The 18,718-nt window shown below is 43.7% G+C and overlaps 1 protein-coding gene across 3 annotated transcripts in view; it reads left to right on the top strand.

Moving 5' to 3' along the window:
• The window catches only part of Mcu (mitochondrial calcium uniporter), a 170,426-nt gene that overhangs the window by 9,097 nt on the left and 142,611 nt on the right, over positions 1-18,718 (top strand). The window contains exons 2-3 of one of the 3 annotated variants that reach the window (XM_030245012.1): positions 7,620-7,732; positions 8,337-8,385. The exons of 1 other annotated variant lie outside the window; for it this stretch is intronic. In XM_030245012.1, the coding sequence (XP_030100872.1) occupies positions 8,359-8,385 (27 nt within the window). In that variant the 5' untranslated portion in view covers positions 7,620-7,732; positions 8,337-8,358. Of the gene's footprint in view, positions 1-7,619; positions 7,733-8,242; positions 8,386-18,718 lie in introns of all 3 variants that reach the window. One more of the 3 variants, XM_006513468.2, reaches the window with a different exon arrangement.

Raw genomic sequence — 18,718 nt, 5'->3', positions numbered from 1 at the left:
AGGACATAAAGCAGGAGGGTGACTTGAGCAACTGTGCGCTCTTACACAGGCCATGCTGGCTTTGCTGTAAAGGTAGGGAGGGAGGGAGGGACCAGAGAGGTAGAGAGCAGTAAAGGGCCAGCCAGTTCAGTGGCTCAGGAAGGGATGCTGAACTAGGACATTAGCTAGGGGTAGGAGAGACAGGGTAGAGAGTAGGGATCCGAGAGTTTCTCCATTAGACTTGATGGGCTGTGTCTGTTTGCCAAGCTCCTTGCCAGCACCAGGTTGAGGCTAGTTTAATTCAAGGTCCGACTTTGCTCCTTAGGCACAAAGATTATTTCTTGATGCCTGAAAGTTCCCTTTTTATATTCTGACTAAATATGCTCCTTTGTGTTCTTTTCTGGGCTTCTATTTTTGTATTAAAATGTGTCGTTGTGCTTTTATTAAGTCACTTTTACATTTCTATATCAAGTCAGACGCCTGCCTCCTCATGTACCTGCCTCCCCCCTCTTCCCCATTGACTTTAGATTTTCTCAGCGGTATGAGAAGGTCCACACAGCATGGAGAGCACTCAGCAAATCTCTGGACAAAGGCTGCGCTGTGTGCTTTATGTCCCTATCGTAGCTCTGCGCAGTGGCCCTTTGTACTATGCTCATCAGAGGAGGACGTTAGAGTCATTTTCCTGGACTTAGTTCTTCTTAGCTTTCTGTCTTGTCTTGTATGTATTGATAAAGAGTTCTTTAATGGCCATGGCCTTTGGTTCCCTTAAGGAATTATTGAATATGGTATGATATGAGGTGTTTTGGTTTGTGTACACACTGCGTGATGTTCAAATAAATAAATGTACCCATCTCCTTAAAAGTTTATCTTCACGTTGGGAGAACTTACAAATTGAGCACATGGTTGTCTAATGTCTCTGTGCAGTAGAATGCCATTTCTCCTTAAGGAGACATTCCTAATCTCGAGGGTCTTTTATTTTCTTATTAAAAATGTACCCATCTTCCTTTCTACACTAGAAACATAAATACAGATGATTCCTGGTTCTTCTACTCCCCTCACTGCTTAAGGGTAAAAGAGTAAAATGAAAAAAAAATATCTGGAGTTGTTCATTTAAAAAGCACAGCTCTCTGATCTTCTAGGGATTGTAATACCAATGTGGGCATCTGTTTCTTTGGTAACTGTGACAGTCTTTCAGGCATTGGGACATCTCTATAGAAGAGGAGATGTTTGTGATGCTGTCGGCAAAATCCCCAGAGAAGGGAGAGCTGTACCATCAGGCTGTTGTTAGTTTTCTGAGATACTTAAATGAAAAGGTGGTAAATGTGTTTATATTTGTGTGTAATGGAAGTTTCCATGTGGTATAGTAGTCAGTAGTTGGAGCCCTGGATCCCTCCATGTGTACTCTGTGGTTGGTTTAGTCCCTGGGAGCTCTTGGGGGGGGGGTGGGTTTCTGGTTAGTTGATATTGTTGTTCTTCCTATGGGGCTGCAAACCCCTTCAGCTCCTTTAGTCCTTCCCCTAGCTCTTCCATTGGGGAAGAGGAATGGGATAAGTCAGGGGTTTACAGAAGGGAAACCAGGAAGGGGATATAATTTGAAATGTAAATGAATAAAATGATTAATAAAAAAAAGTCAGTAGTGTGAGTTCTCTTCTTTTTTTCCATGAACTTGAGCAAAAACACTTAACCTCTTTGGTCTTAACATTTTGATAGTTTTGTTGTTGTTGGGTTTTGTTTTTTTTTTTGTTGTTGTTTTTTGTTTTTTTGGTCAGTTAACTAAGTATGCTCTATCTAGTGAGCTTTAAGAGTGTCCTTTTGCTTATTATTTGTTTATGCTTGTCTGCATATATGTATGAGTTTGTGATGGGTACACATGGTAGGATTAAGGTGCCATGGTATCTGGCTGTAAAAGATCTCTCTCTCTCTCTCTCTCTCTCTCTCTCTCTCTCTCTCTAACTATGGGAATATATGCCACATGTGTATGGTGTCCATGGGGGCCTGGTAGTGAGCCTTCTGATGTGGGCACCAGGAACCCAGCTCTGATCCTGTGCAAGATCTGTAGTGCACACCCCTAACTGCTGAGCCACCTTCCTTGCTCTGTATTTTATTTTTATAACTCTTACAAGTAACTTTTGTTTCATTTTGTGGCTTCATTACAGTTGAACGTCCAGGTTTTGTCTTCATGATGAGGTCAGGAGTTTGAGGTAAGACAAGCAGCCCTCTAGTTCCTCATCAGGACAGTTTCCATAGTTTCTTGATATCTTGGTCAATGATTTGCCTTGTATTCATCCCCTTAGGGAGTCATTTATGGCTGTAGTTCTATCTTTCTCTTTTGTGGTTGCCATCAGCCTCCTCCTCCTCCTCCTCCTCCTCCTCCTCCTCCTCCTCCTCCTCCTCCTCCTCCTCTTCCTCCTCCTCCTGTTGAAAGAACAGCAGAGGAGGGGCAGATGTATTGGGGAACCATGGGTTGGAGAGCTGGGAGAAGATACAAGCAGCAAAGTTGGTGTGAAGTGATAGGATTGTATTAGTGAATCATAGCATCCAGGCAGCATAGCCTGAAACACAATGTTTCTCTTTTCCTTTGTAATTAGTTACATTGGCTGAAAGTGTAGCAGGAAGACCTTAGTAAGTGGTTAGCTGTTCATGCTATTCATGAGTTAATAGCAGCCATAGCATTGGTGGGCAACTAGCGGCCCATAAAGTCTTCCGGTTCCATGGACAGAGCCGGAGCACAGTGTCAAGAGCCTAGATATTCAATCACTTTTGGATGGATGAGAGTCAGTGAGTTAAACAATCCCAGAGACCATTGTCTAAATCCTTTAGCTCCAGGGTACATGTAGATCATCTTGTTCTCTGCCAGGACATTACAGTGATGGAATGACTTCGGTTCATGCAACAGCGTATAATCTTGAAGGAGTCTGCATTGTGCTGAAACAGTCAGGGCGGTGTAAAGGCGATGAAGCAGTCCTAGCAGTCTAGAAGGGGTTCTACCACTGCTAGGTGGAGAGCAAGTAGGGCTTAGCACGTGTGAGACCTTAAGTCCTATCCCCTGCACCACACAGAAAGAAACTGTTGCCTGGCCTGTGGTGGTGGGAGTGGGGCAGCGCTGGATTCTGCAGAAGGCAGGAGGGAATGGATTCAAGAGGTTCTGCCAGCCCCACATTCCCTCCTGACGTGCATTCAAAGGTGGCAGATATTTACCTTCAGAATCTCCAATCTGCCCCCCACCATAGCTTTATCTTTGCGCCGCCAGGACCCTGCTGGCTGCCAAGAATACGGCTATGGCAGGTGGCCAACTGGGGTAAAGAATTCAGATGTTAGGATATGTTAAAGAAGTATATTTAAAGATAGTTTGAATATAGTGGAAGAGTAAAAACCTAATGAGGGCATTAAACTTATCGAAGAGTTTTCTTCTTCTCCTTCTTCTCCTTCTCCTTCTCCTTCTCCTTCTCCTTCTCCTTCTCCTTCTCCTTCTCCTTCTCCTTCTTCTTCTTCTTCTTCTTCTTCTTCTTCTTCTTCTTCTTCTTCTTCTTCTTCCTCTCCTCCTTTTCTTCTTCCTCCTCTCCCCCCCCCCCTTTTCCTCCTCTTCTCTCACTGTTCTGTAAGGGCTGGTGACAGAAGCTTCCATATAAAAAGGAGTTTTCTGGTCAGAAGCTATTGTTGAAACTTTTAAAAAACCCAAGTGTATATATTCACCTACCTGATACTTTTATTCTATCTTTAAATCACCAAGAAAGTAAAATCTTAAATAACTTTTCAGATCTGTAGCTCTGACTTATGTCTTAAAACAAAATGGTTTCTAAGCACGGTTGGGGTGGGAAGGCAGAATGTTAGCGTAACACATTACAGGATTTTGGAATATTGATTTATTTAATGGAGAGCTGAGCACTACTCAGTGCTTTCTTTAATTTTAATAGCTCGTCCTGCCTTGGTCTGTGATTCAGAATGAATTATAATTCTTAGCATGGCCAAATACCACAAAGTTGGGTGAGCTTGAAATATGTAATGGCTTTCTTTTTAATGATGGCTAGAGCTGCAGCAGCAAAGAAGGAGAATGAAAAGGAACTGTAATAGTCTTCTATCTTTTCTTTTCTTTTCTTTTCTTTTCTTTTTTTTTTTTTTTTTTGCCTAAAATGAGTATTCTGGTAAGATGAACAGCAGCCATGGGCTGAGGCCCTGAGCTATGGGCAAAGGTCACAGCACAACCAGCACCAGAAAAATCATAGGAGAAGCAGGAAGTACCCGTTAGTGCACCAAGGAACTCACTAGGAAAGACCTGCTGTCGTGGGAGGAGTTTCCTAGAGGGGCGGGTCATAAGCAGATTACATCATGCCCAGTGGATTCCCCTAGGAATTCTCCCTCTGTCCTCTTTGCCAGTAACACTCTCTGGGATCTGGCGTTTCCCACCCGGTGCATGGTTATCCTGCATGTGCCCTGCATGTGTGCATCTTCAAACCCTGTGTAGTCTTACTAACATGCTTTAAAACTATTTAGGAATAGTTAAATTAAACCATTTTTTAAAAAAATGGAGGTTTTACACTCTGTGTCTTTCTCCAGTTTATTCTCTTTGCATAACACTTGAAAAATCTTTAGTTGGGGGGTCAGCATGATGACTCAGTGGGTAAGGGTGCTTGCCACCAGATCCTGGTCACGTGACTTCAATCCACAGAACCCTCTCGGAGCATGGAGAGAACCAATTTCTGCAGGTTGCCCTCTGACCTCTACCTGCATCCCCCAAATAAAAGTAACACAAAATAAAATTATGCTTAGTTAATGCATTATCTAGTTCATTTTTTATTTTATTATTTATTTATTTTACGCATATGAGCATCTTAGACAAGATGCATGTATGTCTGTGTACCGTGTGCATGTCTGGTACTTGTGGACCTCAGAAGAAAGCATCAGGTCTCCTGGAACAGATGGTTTTGAGCCACCTTGTGGTGCTGGGAATCAAATTCAGGTCCTCTGGAAGACTAGCCAGTGGCATCAGTCCAGCCTGACTCCATTCCTTTTTAAGTGCTCTGTGACATTTCTGTGTCTGATCTGTATAAATGATCACTTCCCAGCTCACTGAGTATTTTTTCACGGACGGCTGTGAGGGGCAGGAATCTATCGTGCCATTTTTCGAGTTAGATGAGGAATGCTCTTTTGCCTTTCAGACAAGCTGATCTCCTTTTTTGGTGTGCAATGTCCTCGTTTGTCATCTTCCTGGGAAAGCCCTTTGTACTTCCCCCAGAGAAGGCGGAGAGGAGTAATGTCTCATCACACAGACGAACGCGGCTCGTGCAAGGTGCAGGATAGCATCTGCTCTAACAGCAAGCTCACAGGACACCGGGCTGCTGCGGGAGAGCTTGCTTTTCTCCACAGAGATACGAGGATTCTCCCAGGGCAGACAAGCTGTGGCACGAAACCTGTTGGTGTCAACTTGTTTCTCCATGTTTGGGGTTCTCTGCAGTGCATAGATGCTGCTTTATTTTGTAAAAGAATATAATGCCTTTTATGGTAAAAAAAAAAAATAAAGACGCATGTTGTTAAATTGTGGCATAGCTTTCCAGAGCCAGCTGAGGAAACTCACGTTCTAAAAAGGACAAGAAGGACTTCTTTTTTAAATAGTTTATATGGCAAATAAATATTTATTTTAATGCTCAGTCTTAGGTACTAGTCCATGTGGATTGTTACTTTATAGTCCTTGTTTTTTTTAAAAAATGTATTTATATTTGGTTTTCTGTGTATTGTCTGTATGTGCACTGCACATGTGCCCAGTACCCACAGAGGTCCAGTTCCAGATGGTTGTGCATTACCATCTGGGAGCTGGGATTTGAATCTGGGTTATGGTCCTTGTATTCAGGAGCAGTCTTGGGTACATTTTTATCTTCGCAGTCTCATGCTTTGTCTTACGCTTTCAAAATCCAGGCTAACAATGATTTGAGCATTGCTTTTACAGAACCCACAGTGCAGAGCTCCCTTCGGGTTGCCCCTCCAAATGATTTGCTGTGAAACACATTAACCAGAAATGCTGAGACAGCAAGGGGAACTCGATCAAGCGGGATGCTTTCCAGGGGTGGTCGGAAGGCAAGGCCAGCGCAGCCAAAATCAAGGAGAAGTTGCTACTTAGGCGTTCAAGCTGTAGTCTGGCCAGAAATGCCATTAACAATGAGTAGCCGATTGTAATTAAACTGATTGGGACCTGGGCAGTTTGAGCCACCAGATTGTCTGCTAAAAAGAGTGAAAATTTTAATGCATCTTAGAATTAAGGGCCAGGAGGGGTGGAAATGATGTAAATTCAGTACTCATGTGAAATTCTCACAAAATAAATAAATACATTGAAAAACAAAGAAGGACCACGAAAGAATATTTGATTGACAAATAACTAATTTAGAATGAAAAGAATTATATTTGCCTTTTGAGGAACTTGCCAGCTCTAGAGGCTCAGCAATGACTGAGCTCAGCTGCCTGTGTGTTTATTCCATGGTCTGAGAATGAGTGCCGAATGGATTGTTGGTAAAGAAAGATGTCTGTCTGTCTGTCCATCTGTCTGTCTGTCTGTCTGCCACCTGCCTATCTACCTGCCTTTTATTTTCAGGGATGATTAGTTGGAAGGAGAATGATGGACAGATGAGAGTTTTGTTTTTCATTGTTACCTCTTTTCAGAAAACCACACATTTTGAAGAATCCGGGTATAGTTATGTGTGTGGGGAGGGGGTCCTGATATGTACAGATTCCTTTTATTACTGTTCTTGGGTTTTAGTGATCCCCAGTCACAGTCAAGGGCAACTCCTGTTCCAAAGAGTTCTGTGGTTAGGCCAATGGACTGCATCTGTTTTTAAAAACTTTTTTTTTCCGAGACAGGGTTTCTCTGTGTAGCCCTGGCTGTCCTGGAACTCACTCTGTAGACCAGGCTGGCCTTGAACTCAGAAATCCGCCTGCCTCTGCCTCCCAAGTGCTGGGATTTAAAAAAAAAAAACTTTTTTGTTTGTTTGTTTAATGTATATGGGTGTTTTGTCTGCTTGTGTGTCTGTGTAACATGTATGCCTGGTGTTCTGTGGAGGCCAGAGCAGTGTGTTGGATCCCAGGGGACTGGAGTTACAGATGGCTTTAAGCCTCCATGTGAGCACTGAGAATTGAACTCAGGTCTTCTGAAAGAGCAACCTGGCTTGCTCTTAGCTGCCAAGCCCTCGCTCCTGTTGTGTTTTTAAGTGTACCAAGATTTTGGAGTGCTAAGGATGTTCCACTGCTCTGTTGCTAGAACCCACTTCCATCAGAAACAGTGATGCATTCGTGGTTTGTTAGAGCTCTCTGTTTTATCTTTATATTCTGAAGCAGGAAGATAAAGTGGGGAAAAAAAAAATCTCCGGTCTTCGAAGGAGTTTCTGAAAACCTTCGTTTGCGGGTTGTTTGTGTGTTCATTCCATGGTCTGAGAATGAGTGCCGAGTGGGTCTCCATCTCTGTGAGTTTTCCGGGTGGCAATTGATGAATTAATACTTTATTTCTCTGAAAGGTTTTTCCCAATCCATCTGGAGCTCTTCCAAGAGTGCTCTCAGGAGGTCTTTGGAGGCTCCCAGCACTGCAGGCTGAGGCAGCCACGCTGGCAGGCGCAGGGCCTTCACCTTTGACGTTGACCTTGCTCTTCTCTGTTCCTTAGGGCTTTCTTTCATGACCATTCCTCAGTGGCTGGCAGGATCCCCACCTCACTCTCCACCTTCCGTGCCAGTGACATCTTAGCTGCTAGAGTGTGGAGTTGGCCTGTGGGATCAAGTAAGTGCCTTTTTTACTATTTGACGTGGTCTTTGCTTACTTGGCAAAGCCACGAAGAGAAAACTTCTTAAGATCAGTTTTTTTTTTTAAGGCACTTGCTTGATCTCAGCGGGCCAGCTCTGCTCCAGCCTGCTGCTGAACACCTGCTAGCCACCATGGGGGTGACTTAGCGAGGTGACTGTTACTGGGACATTTTTGCTGGGTAGACCCAAAGGAAGGTAGAATTAACTCAGCCCACTCATTCACTCTGTGGCAGCCCCAAATAGATCAGAACTATCAGGTCGACTAGTAATTACTCTGCCTATCTGCAGATTTAGTAGTTTATGAGTGACCAAGAGCCGGTAGATTAAAAGCAATTAGGTTGAATAAAAACACAGTCGCTCTTCCAAGAAAGCCAACGACCTTGGCATTTGTCTTGATTACTTGCTTAGTGTGGAGAAGGAATGGTCAGGCTTGAGTTTCTGTGTTGAGTGCTGAAGTTTGCTGAAACCTGGTGTGTTACTTTTGCAGGTCATCTTGTAAACGTTGCCTATGTAAATGAACACGTCCCCTGCTTTGTCTTGACAACCATGTAAGGGAGAGTGTTTTCCTGCTCTGTCTTTAGGTATTGGTGATGGGACCTGTTCATGCAGGGGAAACTTGAACATTCGCAGGTACGTGAAGACCCTGATTCATGAGCATTATCCCCCTGCAAACAAAACGGTTGTCTTCGTGTGAGCTTGTGATGTAGTTTTACAAAAATCTGTCTTTCCAGTTGTTTTTCCTGCCCCACCTTGACTCTAGGAAGGAGACTGGCAAACTAGAGCCTGCAAGCTGCTTACTTTTATAAATAAAGTTTTATCTAAACACAGATTCATTCATTTTCATGTATATCTATCTGTCCTTGTTTAACGACAGAGTTGAGTTGTTACTGTAGAGATGATGTGATCTCATAAAGCTTAAAATACTTATTGTTTGGCTTTTTAGTAAGAAGCTTGTTAACTAACTGTAAAAGAACCAATCTTTAAAGCTGGGCGTGGTGGCACATGCCTTTAATCCCAGCACTTGGGAGGCAGAGGCAGGTGGATTTCTGAGTTCGAGGCTGGCCTGGTCTACAAAGTGAGTTCCAGGACAGCCAGGCTACACAGAGAAACCCTGTCTCGAAACACGCTCCCCCTCAAAAGGACCAATCTTTAAACACATAAAATTGCTAGAACCCCAACTGATTTCAAAGCTACCAGGGAGCAAACCAAGGAAGCCTATGAAACCAAGAAAGACATGTTAAAGAAAATGTCTGCAGTCCACGTAGTGGTGTGGGTGCTGTATCTGTTGAGGCTGGTACTTTGAGAAAGGGTCTTGTGTAGTTCGGGCTGGCCTTGAACATTACCTAGCTGAGGATGATACTCCTGCCTCTTGTGCTAGAGTCGCAGGTGTGAGACATCACACTTGGATTAGGTAGTGCCAGGGATAGAACCTGGGGCTTTGTGTCCCTGACTCTTTAAACTATGTAGTGGTGTGATTTCTAATACAAGGTTAAAGAAATGAAAACTTGCCATCTAACTTTATCTTTCCTTTCATTTTTCATCCCCTCTCCTCTGTGTGTGTCTGTGTGTGTGCATGCCTCTGTATATGTGTGTCTGCACGTGCTTGTGTGTGTTTTGGCATAGGTGTTCATTCAGTGGTGAGATGTCCTGTTTTAGATTCTCTCAACGTTTTGTAGTATGGAGAGAAAAGCTTTAAGTGGAACAATTGCACAAGCAAGAAGTGAGAATGAAGGATCTCTTGGCTCATACAGAGACTCCATAGTTGATTGTAGACTTGAAATCCTGAGTACCGAGGGCTAGAGATGGTCAAGGATTGCTGATTGGTCCCAAGTAGCGTAGGGTTGAATGAGGCCGGGTGTCTGCCCTTTGGCCCAGGTTCCTTTCCCTGCGTTTTCTATCATTTTAGTGGCTGGTTTCTTTAGCAACTCTCTATTTCTCTCCTCACCTGTCCCCTCCCCACATCGTGTAAACAAGGACTCCTTGACTTTAAACTGCTAAGACATGGCTTTTGGAATATTAGCTTCGCTTGGAGGTTTGATTTATTATTGCTTAAAGATTAGAAGATTGCTTCTTGATGAATTATCAAATGCCTATAGTGTAAAGTCAGAGAGGTTAGAATAGATAGAATGGAAAAGAGTGGTTTATTCATAAGGTAACCCAACATTTGCATAGGTAGAGTGCATCCCGTGTTTGTCTATGTATCTAAGTTTATAGATAGGAAATGTGCATGCATGTATGTGTACGCACATGAGTGTATGTATCTAAAGCTTTTAAAGTGTAACCTGAAAGACGTTCTTCAGGTACATTACAATGTGTAGATTATTTTTCAAATGTACATTTACATTTTTTTCTAGCACTTTTAGATTTTTAGAACAATCTAAATTCCTATGTGTTTCCTCAATTCCTTATGCTTTCTCTTTCTTCCATTTTCCTTTTCTTATCTACGGTGAATGAGTTATGGCTCATTTACTGTAACTAATGACCCAGGCTTGATCTTCCAGTACTAAACTCAATACTTTATTCAGATCCCCTACTTTCCCCCCTTTTTATGTCCTATCATTAAGGGCATGCATGGACATGCTAGGAAGCTGCTAAAAATACCCTAAATTAAATGGCCTCCGAGGACCAGGTGGGCAAGCTGGCAATATGTTCCTCCTACTGAAAGCTCCTCAGAAGTTCCGCCTTCCAGAGCCCTCCGCTCTGCCCACCAGGCTGCAGAAGGGAGTTAGCACCTTCTCCTCCGTCATTAGTCATGTTACTCCAAAGGCCGTGAACTATTTCTCCCTTAAAGCTTTTTAGCGGCTGACGTAAGCCGAGCACACTTGTGCCCTACGCCGTAGCAGTTCCGCCTCGGATTCCAGTCCCACTGCAGATTTATGCACAACAGAATTGGGTGCACACAGTCACCAAAGCAGATGCACAAAAATGTTCATGCCAAATGAAAGGCCACACAGGAAGTCTCCATGTGCCGATCAATGTGCATAAATGAGCTGTGAAATAAATGCCCAGGAATATTGGATAGTGGTCGGAATGAGAAAACTGGAGCTTTGGGTGAGAAAATTTGTCATCTTAGGAATATACTGTTGGGTGAAGGGAACCACACACTGATACTCTACAGTCTCCTTGGCATCAGTTTCAAAAGTTGGCAAACTAATCTGTATGTCAGAACTTAGGAGATTGGTTACCCCTCGAGGGTTTGGAGACATGTTTCTATGACTGTGAAGGAGTCCGGGATGCTATAGTGTTCTGTGTCTCCGGTGGGTCCTGGCTCCACAGGTGTGCTTCACCCTATGACAGACAGTGAAGGTTATAGACTTCGCATGTGCATGGAGTTCGTCAAGGAAATAAATGTACAGAGTTTAAAAAGTCTTCTAACAGCACCACAGAGTTTCCCTGCAAATGTTTAGGGCTCTACGGAGAACAAGTTGAATGGATTAACCTTACGGCTTAGAATAAACGGGTCTGGATCATAGGGCTATGGCGGGTACATCTGGATTGGCGGAGCTGATGCCGTCCTGTTTGTATTAGAAGACAAAGTGATGTTAGCAGCCTTTGTCTTCTTTCCTGACTGTTCCCAGGTCTGGGGATCCCTCGGAGGAGAGCATCCTTTCCTCTTGATCTGAGTTACATGGAGCCAACAAGCCCCAGAGCTCAGCTCACGCTCTATGCTAAAGCTCATAAGTTATAACCTGGGTCTGTCAGTGTGTCCACGCGGTGGTTTGCTGTCTTTCCCACTGACCGCCCTGGTTAGATCTGTGGATGAGCCCTGCCTCTCTGTATACCAGCACCCCGTCTTGTTTAGGTTCTCATCCCACAGCTGGACCTGTACCATGCAGGTCCCGACCTCCGTGTTTCCTCTGTAATTAGTCCATTTTATGGTTTCCCACAGATTGGCTTTCTTAAAGCTCGAGTGGTGGTCCTGGGGTAGATTACTTTACATTCCTTGACATGCACGTGGCCCTGGGTTCTATCTCTAGCACCACAGATATAACTAAGTAAATGAAGCCATTGAACCTGACTTTCTTATTTTCCCACACAAAACCTTGATTTGCTACTACCTATAAAATTTAATGCAAATCCTGCTTAGCCTGAAATTCATGACCTTCTATAATTGAATTCCAATTCATTTTCATCTTTAATGATAATAGTTTTATTTTGATAAGTGGTGACTATTAGTAACTTTTATAGAAATATTTTTATCACCATATTCTTATTCTTGAGAGACGTTTGACGTAGGCACTAGATTGCCATTTCTGGGAAAATGGGCGGGAGGTGTCTAATAACTTGTCCAGGCTAGGGAATGAATGGCAGAATTAATTAGGAGCTCAAATATGTGTTCACAGATCTCCCACTTGTAATATCTATCTTCCTATGTCCTGCCTCCTACCTTAAAATCGACATTATGGCATTGCCTAGGTCAGCTGCAAACTACCTATTCTCTCCCTCGGTCGGGGTTATATGTGCGTTGCACTCGGCTTGCCCCATGTTTTGAAGCCTTGAATAGAGTACTTCCTATAGTGTAACTGTACCCCACAATCTCTTAGCCCTTTCTCTTTGCAGGGCCACTGCCCACTTCCTCTCTTTTCTCTGACCAACCCACTTTCCATCCTTCAAAACAAGGTTCAAGTCCAAGATGGCAATAGTTGCTCCCTTTAATCTCTATCTTTCAGAATGCTTATCATATTAATTAATACTCACAAATTATTACTTGTCTATTAATAAAAACATATTAGATACTCATGTTAATATGACATATTAACTACACATATATTAATACTTGTATATTGACATTATTATAGATGATACTCAAATCTTCTGCACTTTCTTGTTTGGAGTCTTTTGTTGTTTCAATTGTTTGTTTTGGGTTTATTAAGAAAAGATTTTAATTTAGATTTAAACATGGAGAGAGGCAATTCGGAAAAAATAATAGGTAATACAGAGCCAAGAGTGGGCCTGGGCTTCTTAAGAAAAGGGATTTCTTTTTTTAATGTTGGGATCCAACCTCAGCCTTGCACATGCAGCAAACACTCTACCACACAGCCTCACACCCATCCCTGTGTCTTATTATGTGAACAATTTAACTAGACTTTAGGTCGTGATCTCTAGGAAAGGCCTTGGCTTTATAAAGAAGGTTTTTTTTTTTTTTTTTTTTTGGTATCTTCTGCAGGACCTCGTGGTATAATAGCTGATCAATAAGTGACTGTGTTGTTCAGTTTAAAGGATAAGAAGACCCCGTGTGGCTAAAGAGGGTTGGATCCGATGGGCATCCGAGTTAGTTAATTACGACAGTCAGGGCTTGGATTGACAGGTGCCTTTATTGAAGGCATATTTCTGGATGTGTCTGTGAGGGTATGTCTAGAGGTGACTGTCCTGTGGGACATCTGTTAAGAGACAAAGGCCTGACAGGAATGTGGGCAGCAGTGTCTTATGAGTTGTGAGTTGAGTTAAGGAAGAAAGAAGCCATTAGCACAGCCAGACTCTCTGGGTCACCACGAGGTAAGCAACCTCCCCTGCCACTCACCTTGCTGCTCTGACATCCTGATCCCCATGTGCCAGGCTCGTGGTGATGGAGAGCCCATGAACCACGAACTGAACCTCTGGAGCCTGAGTTTAGAGGAAACCATAATTATTTTACAGTTTGTTTCAGATATTTGTCACCATGACAGAAGTCGGACCAACACCACTGCATCTAAGACTTGTTCTGTTTGAGCTCGCTGAACTAATTTGACTCGTGGGTCTTATTTTAGAACTGGGAAGGAGATGCTGAGGTTAGAATGCGGAATTTTGTTTTTTAAAATTATTTAAAATTTTATTTTATGTGTTCTTTGGTTCTGTCTGTATGTCTATGCACCATGTGCTTGCCTGGTACCCACACAGAGGTCAGAAGGGGATGTCAGGTCTCCTGGGACTGGAGTCAGAGATGATTGTGAGCCACACCATGTGGTTTCTGGGAATGGGACCTGGGTTACCTGGAAGAGCAGCCAGTGTGTTAACTGCTGAGCCACCTCTCCAGTCCCGGTATTTGTTTTTTGAGGTAGGTTCTCAATATGGTACTCAGGTTAGCTGTGAGCTCCTGGGCTCAATCTTCCTGCCCTAGTCTCCCTAGAGGCTGGGGTTACAGGCTCAGGCTGTTGTACCTGGCTAGCAATAGCTGTGGATGATTTGTGGATGTGAAACCTGGCCCTGATTCAGAACCGAGCAACTCTTCAGATGCTGAGGTTAGCTTCCTCTCACTCTCGTTCCACTGGCACCGTGGGTGAGGCTACCAAATCATCCCACCCAGGTTGTATTAACAGCTACCAACTTAGTCACCCGACTTTGTCCCTTTTTCCTGATGGTCAGAACTCATAGTGGCAATGCCGGGCAAAAATTCTTCCTGATCTTCCTGTATCTTCCGGCCTTAGTCATAGTAGAAGGCCCAGGTGGCCTAGAAGTGGTCATGAGAAGCCAGCTTCCCAGGGAGAGCCTCTGACTTGCAGCTTTTGCCTCCCGGCCTGATTTAACTCCTCCCACACTGGCTAACTGAAGTTATAGAGCATGTGACAGTCTGCTCTCCAGCGCCACTGCTGAACATTTGGCTCCGGTCCGACTCCATCTGCTGCCTTGCTTGCTCTGGCCCACTCTGTTCCTGCAATACTGACCCCCTTTTTTTTCCTTAAAAAAAAAAATGTTAGCCATGCACCTGCCTCCCGGTTCTTTCTGTTGACACTTTTGTTCGATTGGAATGTTGACTTAGATCTTGAGCGCCCATATAAGAAGTCGGATGTGTATGGCAGGATCCTGTAGTCACCAGTGCTGGGAGGCAGAGACAGGAAGATCCCCCAACTCCCAGCTTAGCCAGGTTTGCCGAATCTGTGAGCCTCAGGTTCAGTGACAGATGGTCTCAGAAAATAAGACAGAGAATGATAGAGGATGATATTCTATGTTGACCTGGTTCCAAACACATGTAGACACGTGTGCACATACATGAACATGTACACATATACATTCACAGAGACACATAAATATTAAAATATTATGTCTTCTCATAACTAATTGCTGCTGCCTTATTTTTAATTTTTTTCTTATTGATTGGGATCCCCCCCCCCCAACATACACAGCCTACACACACACATGCACACAGATACCAATGCATGTGTGGGAAACTGAGGAAAACATTTGGGGGTCAGGCTTCTCCTTCCACCTTGTGGATTTCAGAGACAGGTCTCAGGTGGCTGGACTTAGTGATACAAACTTTCTCTTCTCTCACTGAGCCTTCCCAGCAGCCCCATTTTCCTCCTATTTCTATTTCATTAAGAAGGTAAGCTTCCCCCTGGCTTGGGCTAGGGGTAGTCAATGTTCTGACTGTTATTTGCTCTGCCGGAATTTCTTCACCCGCCCTTCCCCTCCTCCCGTCCTTCTCTGTCCCATTTTTACTCGTGTGGGATTTAGCCTCAGGACCTCCGGCTTGCAGGCTAATGCTCTGCCCGGGCTACATCTCAGCCTGGTCTGCTTGCCTTTTAGGAGAGCCGTTACTTTCTCCAGCAACATTTTAACTAAGATTTGCATTCTTTCTTTCCTCAAAGCTATTTATTGCACACTGAAAAAAAAAAAGAGTTTTTTCTTTATCAAAGCTTAATTTTCTGTTCTGTTACAATTTTCTTCAGAAAGTATCATCTTCTAGAAGTTGCTGCTGGGTCTCCTCCTCCCCACTTTCCCCTCTCCTTTTTCTGCTCTCCATCCCTCAACTAGGCTATTAAAAGTTTCCAGGTCTACATTCTCAGAGAGAGCAAAGGGTGAACTTAGATCCCCGTGCCTGTGTTTGATACCATGAATCAGACAAGCTTATTAAACAGGCAACTGGCCTCATTTATGAAGATGAGAGCTTAAGCTATTCCTGTAGTGCCTTGGTGGCCACTCCTCTGCTGTGCGTTTGGTGAAGGCCCTACTCCCTGCTAGCATCCCAGCATGGGTATCCAGGGTAACATCTACCTGGATGTGCCAGAGGACAAATGGCTGACCTTTCACCATCATTGAGAAGTATGCTACCCACCAACAAAATCCCACTGAAAGCAAGTCTCCAGCTAAGAGCTGTGCTTCCTTCCACCTTGTGTACTTGCCCGCTCTCTCTTTAGATGGTCTGTGCTCTCTTTTTTGTCTGTACTGGATTCTGTATCCCGTGCTGCGGCCTTGTATGTGGACTTTTGTTTTTATTTCATTGGCCGGTTTTTAAAAGCAAGTCTCTGGTTGAGTCTTTGTAATATTACCCACATACATGCATTTTAAAAAATGAAAATACAGTGTATAAATGTACCTTCAGGCTATGAGCATAAAATGCATATGAGACAAATAAATTTTGTGCTTAGAGTTGAGTCTCATCCTTAAGACATTTCATTGTACACAAGCAAAACCATGAAAAATTCAGATTTTTATTCTCCAGCATTTCAGATAAGTAATCCTCAGCCTATATTGCCTACTTTGATCAGTGAATTCCCTTCTGTTGCACATACATTTCCAGTCTTTTGCTGATTATTGCTTTGCTAAGGTGATAATCCTGTGGGTTCATCTTGGCTCACAGTGAATTTTAGGATGTGTTCCTAAACATAGGAGTTAGGAGGGTTACTCTATCTTTACATCTTTGTCAACTTGTGCTACCAAACATTTGGATCTATGACTTATGATGTGAAAAAAGCATATCAATGTAAGTTAAATTTGTGCTTTTTCCATGAGCCACTGCTGCTTTCCCCTCCTCCTCCCTCCTCCTGTGCTGGGGATAACCCCAGGACCTCTCTCCCACCAGGCAGGCATTCCCCCCGTGAGTTACACCAGCCTTAGAGTGTGGTTTCTTAGCAAGCCGATCCCGTAAGAACTTTGTTTCCCATCTTTGCCACTCTGAACACTGTGGTATGCACTTGGCCCATTTCTTTACACATGTTTTCTAATGATGTAACTAGGACACACACACACACACACACACACACACACACACACACACACACACATCACTAAAGAGTTTTTCTAAGGATCTCTTCTGGTTCATATAAGGCCAGAAAATAATTACGCAGGCTTTCTATAGTTATAGGATTTGCAATCTTTGTTTGTTTGTTTGAATTGACACAGGATTTCATGGTAGCCTCAGCTAGCTTTAACTTTGTTGTGCAGTTGAGAATGACCTTGAAGTTCTGGTCCTCCTGCCTCTACCTCCCAAGTGCTGATACTTTGATACTTTGGGGGTGAGCCACCAGACCTGGTTTATGTAGACCTTGGGAACTGAACCTAAGGCTTCATGGATGTTAGGCAGGGTCTTTACCAATCAAGATCCACCTCCAGCCCAGATTTGCTGTACTTTTAAAAGATTCTATCTAAAACATTCTATCATAAAGTGGACCACATTTTGTTTTCAGCACGACTGTGTGATTTTTAGCATAGAATTTCATCGGGGACCTTAGTTTAAATACTTGGAACCAGTGCAAGATTTTAATAGATTAGAAGATAAATGGCGTTGGGAAATTTTACAATTGAGTTTGTAGCTAGGGTTTGAGGAATAAAGGCCATTTTGGTAATGGATTTTTATGTTTAAATTGGATATTTGCTTGGTTGCAAGAGGATTAATTATAAGGATCTTCTCCTCTTGTAGTCTCTCAGCTTGAACAGATAAATATAGAGCGGCAGTGTTTGGAGAGGGAACTGTGTAGAAAATGTGTGGGTAGCTGTTGTAGTTTTGCACAGAAGATAACATCTAGAATAAAGAACAGATGAAAATACTCATTGAGGATTAGTGTTCTTAGAGCATCATCGCATCCAGCCTTCTCCAGGCCTAGCGTGCAGAGCCATTCAGAATCCAGCTCATATGCATGGCGGATGATAGACTCTCCGAGCTCAGCGCCCTTTTCCTTAACAGCCATCTCTCCGCACTTGCCACATCCTTTCCCATTCTTCGGAAGTCACGCATCTCTCTCTCTCTCCACACCCCGACTGCAGACTGTTGTCTTCTCAATCGCCTGCAGATGTGTCATCTTCTTTGTAAACCCTGTGTGACTTCTCTGGCCCAGGTTAGTCCTAATTTTTAGCTTTTGACTCTCATAACACTGATGACGTTGAGTTTCTTTCAACTGGGTCATGGGTATGTGTCTGCATAGTAAAGCACTGTCCTAAGTCCTGGGTTAATGGAGATGAGCGGTGCACACAGCATCCCTGGCTTCACAGTCAGCCACAAATGCAGTAAGTCATAAGGAAGCACCTCATCGTTGAACTGTGTGGGAAAAAGGTGCGAGGGGTGAACCAGAGTTTGTAGTTGCAAACGGCAGGCCCCCCCTGCTTACAGTAAACAGGAAAAAGTGATCTAAAAAGTGTGCTCTGGAGTTCACAGAGAGCTGAGAATCAGTCAGGATCGACGCCAGCGTTCTACCACTGGGCTAAAGTCACTGCAGACCCCACTGCTCTGCGTTCGCACCGGGAACAAGTGTTGGCCCTGCCTTGTCATTACTAAGTGCCACTTGAACCACGAGGACTTCTGCCGCTTTCGCTTTGGGAAGGAGAGCTGGTTTCACTCTGGTCAGCGTGGATTCCATGGCACCACCTCCGTGATGGCATCTGCTTCCTAACCAGAATACCAGAGTGGCAGAACATGGCCATAGAGCTGCCACCCTGTTTGCAAAGAGAGGCTGGGAAAGTCAGCCTTCGATTTCTATCACGGGAGGCAGGCTTTAGAAGATGAGAATTCCTCCCTCCCCCGAAAAAGAGTGTTTAAAAGTCCTAAGCGGTTAAAAACCACGGGGAATTTGGAAGAGTAATTAGAAGATCAGTTTAGATTTGAGTAGTTACAGAAGGGCTGACTGAAGGCTTACCATCCTTTCGAGGACACAGGTAAAGCATATTCCTGCTGAGAGACAAATGAAAAGCCCCTGCCTACAATTTGGGGTAACCGAGGGCGGTCTCGGTGTTATATGGGCTTCCGGTTGAAGGAAGATGTGGTTATGGGTAA

Source organism: Mus musculus, chromosome 10 (assembly GCF_000001635.26).
Source record: "Mus musculus strain C57BL/6J chromosome 10, GRCm38.p6 C57BL/6J".
In the NCBI taxonomy this organism is placed as follows: Eukaryota; Metazoa; Chordata; class Mammalia; order Rodentia; family Muridae; genus Mus; species Mus musculus.
Note: the sequence above shows the minus strand (reverse complement) of the source record. Positions and strands in the feature narration are given on the sequence as shown.